The sequence below is a fragment of the Hemibagrus wyckioides genome, linkage group LG07 (assembly GCF_019097595.1).
Source record: "Hemibagrus wyckioides isolate EC202008001 linkage group LG07, SWU_Hwy_1.0, whole genome shotgun sequence".
Lineage (NCBI taxonomy): Eukaryota > Metazoa > Chordata > Actinopteri > Siluriformes > Bagridae > Hemibagrus > Hemibagrus wyckioides.
The window spans coordinates 638595-644011 of record NC_080716.1 but is presented as its reverse complement, the minus strand read 5'-3'; the positions used below and the strand labels follow the sequence as shown (position 1 = coordinate 644011).

General features: G+C 36.1%; 1 gene segment (V, D, J or C); it reads left to right on the top strand.

Annotated features, from left to right (window-relative positions):
* Window positions 1-4581, top strand: part of LOC131355856 (T cell receptor alpha variable 20-like) — a 16987-nt gene extending 12406 nt beyond the window's left edge. Inside the window, 1 exon segment of the V gene segment in view lies at window positions 4552-4581. Within this exon segment, the coding sequence occupies window positions 4552-4581 (30 nt within the window).
* The last annotated feature ends 836 nt before the right edge of the window (window positions 4582-5417 follow it).

Below are 5417 nucleotides of genomic sequence, written 5' to 3'. Positions count from 1 at the left end.
CTTTAGCAGATATTCTTTAGTCAGTGTTGGAAATTGCATCTCCACTTTGAGGCAGTATTAAGAAGAAACTTCGGGTTTAGATTTTTTGGATAACCCATTGTACTGTACCAGTGCAGGTAGTCTGATTCCCGGTGACTTGCTTTGCTTAGCTGCAGGACAGAGTAACATCACCTTCATCTACAACATTATGAGTGAAAAAGTGGCTCTATTGAATCTGCCATGGAGTCACCTGTCATAGAGGAAAGAACATAATGTATCAGTAACCTATGTGGCCATCAAGAAGCCAGTTTTACTTGTAAATACGCACATTCTGCTTTTTTCTCATCACCACACAGACTATTTAACCATTAATTCCAACTTTATTGAGCTGTTTTATTGCATAAATATTTAATGTTAACTCACCTAGTGAAAGCCACAGTGACATGAGTATAACAGTGAACATGATGGATGGTTTTAGCTGAATGTAAATATTCTGAGGTCTTTATGTACTCTGATATGTCAACATCATAAATGTTCATGAAGCTCCACCCCACAGCATCACATGACAGTGTTACCAGTGTTACTGACAGATTGCTGATTCTTACTGAAGCATTGCTGCTTGTGGGGGAATCTTTCCACTTTGTATTCAAATTCAAAGCAGGGCATTTATTTAATTAATTTCACAAAAAGGCAGATGCAAGTGCATACAATTTATTTTTATTTATAAAGTGCAACACAACCTAACAAAAAAAAAAAGACAATGGTTAAAGCTGTGCTACACACAACAACTACAACTAGAAGTCTTTTTATTCACTAAGCATAACAACAAATAGCAGTTTGCAGAACATTACTGTATTCTCCTGAACTCCTGTAAAACTTGTGATTTAGTGAGATATTTTTGGCTAAATATCTTTCTGTCTGCTCAAAGGGTTTTAGAGCAGAGAAGTCTTTTCTGTTCAGCATGGCCTTGTGTTTTAATGAGCTTGCTAACTTGTGCTGTCAGCTCTTGACTGATCACAAATAACATGTAACACCAACACTAACAGACAGAAGGAGCACACAGCTGCCTGAGAAAGCTGACTGGCTAATATCAGTGCTGGATCAAGTGCTATTTTATAAACTGCTAAATAATGAAGAGTGAAGTCTTCAGTTCACTAGTGTTACATTAAAAATCAGCACCATAAATTATTTGAATACATATTGTTATAAGTTTGTGTTACAGTTGCTAAGCATTACCAACATATGTAAGAGGATCATTATTGATATTCAAAGCAAATAAATATCAGAATATATCAAAAGTGGGAGAATTAAGAGAGTATTTGAATGAAACAGGTAAACAGCTCCCCTAATGTGAAAAAAATGCAGCTTGTCTTTTTGTACAGTCTGTTTGAGTTTTGTGTCACTGTGGGCTCCATGGCGCAGTAGTACAGTGCAGAGTCTGATACTGCAGCAGGAAAGATCTCCAGATCTACTTTCTTGTCTGTTTTATGAAGTTTGATGGATAGTCTTGAGTCATGTTCAGCTCTACTCTCAACTCTATCTGCGAGTTTATAAATCAGCAGCAGAAACTCTGGTTCTGATTGAGGTGTTTGTTGATACCAGTGGAGATTTCTAGCTGAATCATCATATGTGCAGGTCAGTGTGATGTTGCTGCCTTCACTTGAAGATATGATGGTTTGGTCTGGTGTAATGCTGCTGTCAACAGCACCTGCTGTAAAACATTGCAACAACATAAACATTTCTATTTTCATTGTGTAAGATTATTTAACTGAATCATGTTTAGGTATCAGGTCAAATTTCCAGCATTCACCTAAAGTTTGTGTATAATATAAATGACTTACCAATGTTTTTAACAACTATGAAAATAAAGAAGAGTAACATGACTGTTGTGTCTCTTGCAGTAAGGTATAAATGGCAGGATCTCTGTGAAACTTTCTAAACTGTATCTTACCACATCTAGCTCCACCCACTTTTACATTAACTGGTTACAAGTTTGTCTCTTTTCAAATTAATGCTAGAGTAGATTAGCATTGGGTTCAGTAGCCAAGATAAAAATACTTACACAAATAATAACAATGTACAAGGCTTCATGATGTGTGTTAGTGTCCATGGGCTTGACTCTCAGTACTTTCCACTCCTGTGATATGGTGTGTTTCCCCTTGTGCCTAGTGTGTCCATGATAGATTCTGGAGCCACCGTGACCCTGATCAGGATAAAGTCTTTACTGAAGATTAATGAATGAACCCATTGTGGAATTCAGTTATGTAATGATACACATGTAAATACATATTGTAATTAGTCATATTACACATGTTTGTGTTACAGCCTGGGAATTATGTTATGTTGGCTAAACATTTTAAAAACATTATAAAAACTTCTGCCATCTACTGCCATCTGTACAGAGTGTGTAACCTCTTCTCTCTGGCAATACAGGTTCATCACAGACATAATTAAACTGATCAAAGTGTGACAATCATTGAATGAGAAGTGCAGGATAATTAACAATGTTTTAGACATCTTTAGGCAGACTGACTGCATTTACTGCTAGATTTGTTAATATGGGTCTTTATCAAACACCATCTTTTTCATAATGTTTGATTGTTTTCCAGAGTTTAGTCACAGTAATATGTGATGGATTTTTCTCAGCAACCACACATTTAGTATATATACAACAACATAACTCATGCATTAGTCAATTGCAGTTTTCTTTAATTTGACAAGTTTATTTACTTGTCCAAAGTAAGGTATTATTTACACATATAAGAACTCAATCCAGAGATACAGAGTATTTGAACATGATTCATCGTGTGTCTGCTCTGACATTTTTGTGTCTCACTGTTACAGTCAGTGGTTGAAAAAGGTTCTACCAGATTTGTTTTTGTTGTTGTTTTCCCTAATCCATATTAAGCCTCTCACCAAAAGCCATATAAGATGTTCAGTCATTTGCATTGATGTGCTCCCTGGAAAAAACATTTTTTTAATGAATGAAATATTAAAAAAAAAAAATATTAAAAGCTGACACTGTTGATCAGAATATGTCTCACCAGGGGGCAGAGTGATGCCAGGGTTTTCATTTTTAATTACTGCACCACACAACAAGGCATTTTTAAGCACAAATCAAAATGGGGTCAATATTATCAATCAGAAATGTAACAGCCCCAAGTTCACTGGAGTGCAACAAGCAGTCACTGGTATTCTGAGTGGAATGATAGCTTTGCTCACCATAGCTGACCTGGAAGCAGTAGCTGGTTTGTTCATTATTTTATCCCGAAAATGAAAGAATAATGTTTCTTAGTGTTTTAAATGGGTTCTTAAAACACCTAATGTCACCAACAGACTCACTCACCACTCCATCTGAGATTTCTATATTAAAAATTAATGTTCCATTGCAGTTGTGATCAATGCAGAACACTTTTTTTAAATTATTTTCATTTTAAATATCTCATTAAAATACTGTGTCAAAAAGGATTACTACAGCAGACAAGATATCTTTGTTCATTCATGAGAAAAGAGGAATTGATATTATAGGTGTTTAATAGAAGATTATAGGTGTCCATATCCTAATTTTCTATTACTTCTGTTGGGCATAAAGGAATTTGTTAGTGTGTCTGGATGCAGTGCTGGTCCCAAGCCCGATAAAAATGGGAGGGTTGGGTCAGGAAGAACATCTGGACCCTTTGACCTTTATTAATCAAATGTACATGCAGTTAAAGTGACAGTGAACTTTCTACTCTCTATAGGAATTTATTTACTCATCCATTTCATCTTATGCTCTTTCTGTACAACTGTATCTGTACAATGAATCTCATTGTTCTACAATCAAACTCACATCTGTTCTGAGGGTTTGTAAAGGCCATTGCTCTAGCTCACATCCAACAAAGTAACATATCTGTGTATACATGCTTAACAGACATAAGGTGGAAGAAATAAATTTATACAGCATTTATTTATTTATTTATTTATTTATTTATTTATTTATTTATTTATTTATTTATTTATTTATTTACAGTGTACAAATCAAGTCTGTTGTTGCATGTTGAAAGCAATCCATTGGGGGTCGTGATGGTAAAATGTTGCTGATTGGAAGACTGGGGTTCAAGCCACAGCACTGGCAAGCTGTTGGGCCCCTCAGCAAGGCCCTTAATCCTCACTGCTCAAGGAGTGCTGTAACATATATAACAATATTTTCTTAAGAAAGGTTTAAAGTTTGTTAGATTGATTCATTAACACTCTGCAATCGGTTATTACAATTAATTACCTGATGGAAAAGGAATTACAACTTTACAAAAGGAACTTTACACGTCTCTAGAAGGCCACACCCAGGAAGTGATGCAGTTGTAGCATGATTTTACACAGATCACCATTTTCACAGTATCAGTGACAGTGAACTGAGTCACTAATACAACACAGAACTATTCCACTGTTGCTGATCAACCCACTGTACCTGACTTCCCCTCTTAAGCTTTTTTTTTTGGAGTTAGAGGTCAGAGCTATGTCTCAGGATTCTAACACCAAAGACACTATAACTTTATACTTAATATACTTCCTAAACATACTTGCTTTCTTTTACAGGTTCTGCAGATGCAGGGCCTCAAAGGGTAACTGGCATTTTCCAAATACCCACAGCATTTAAATCATTGTCAAAAGCACATTGGGCAATCAACCTAGGAGACATTCTTAAAATCTTATATTAAGACTCAAATAATAAACCTGCAAAAGAATATATGATAAAAATAGGAAAACTCAAGCACAATAAACAAAGAAATAACTGCTCATAAAAAAATTAACATTTAATGTCATTATTCCTGGAGCAGTATAAAATTTTGGGGTATTTATGGCATGTGAACTATACACTGTCATTTACTAAGCTAGCTAAAGTCAGTCAGATAAAAGCTGCCACCACTGGCTATGCACTTAGTGCTGTGGAGACTGAGTGAACATGTGGCAGCACAGTGAGAAACATTTCATTTCACTATGTACTGCATCAGCTAATGTATATGTGGTTGAAATGACAATAAAGCCTGTGGTTTTGCGTATTTCTAGATTTTTTGTTGTTATTCTGTCTCTCACTGCTCAAATAAACCTACCATTAAAATTACAGACTGATCATTTCTTTGTCAGTGGGCAAGCGTACAAAATCAGCAGGGATCAAATATTTTTTCCCTCACTGTACTCCTCCAACCTCTCTGACCACATTGATTATGTACAACTGGTACCAGATGGACCACACCAAAGTGGAAGCAGTGAAAGAACTGGCCACAGCCTCTCACCCTCAAGGATCTTCAACGCTTCCTGAGGTTTGCAAACTTTTATCGTCGATTCATCTCTGGTTACAGTGAACTCTCCGCTCCACTCACCTCCTTTCTATGCAACAAACTTTAAAATCTCAGTTGGACATCGGATGCAGTCAAAGCCTTCCAGAAGCTGAAAGCTGCCTT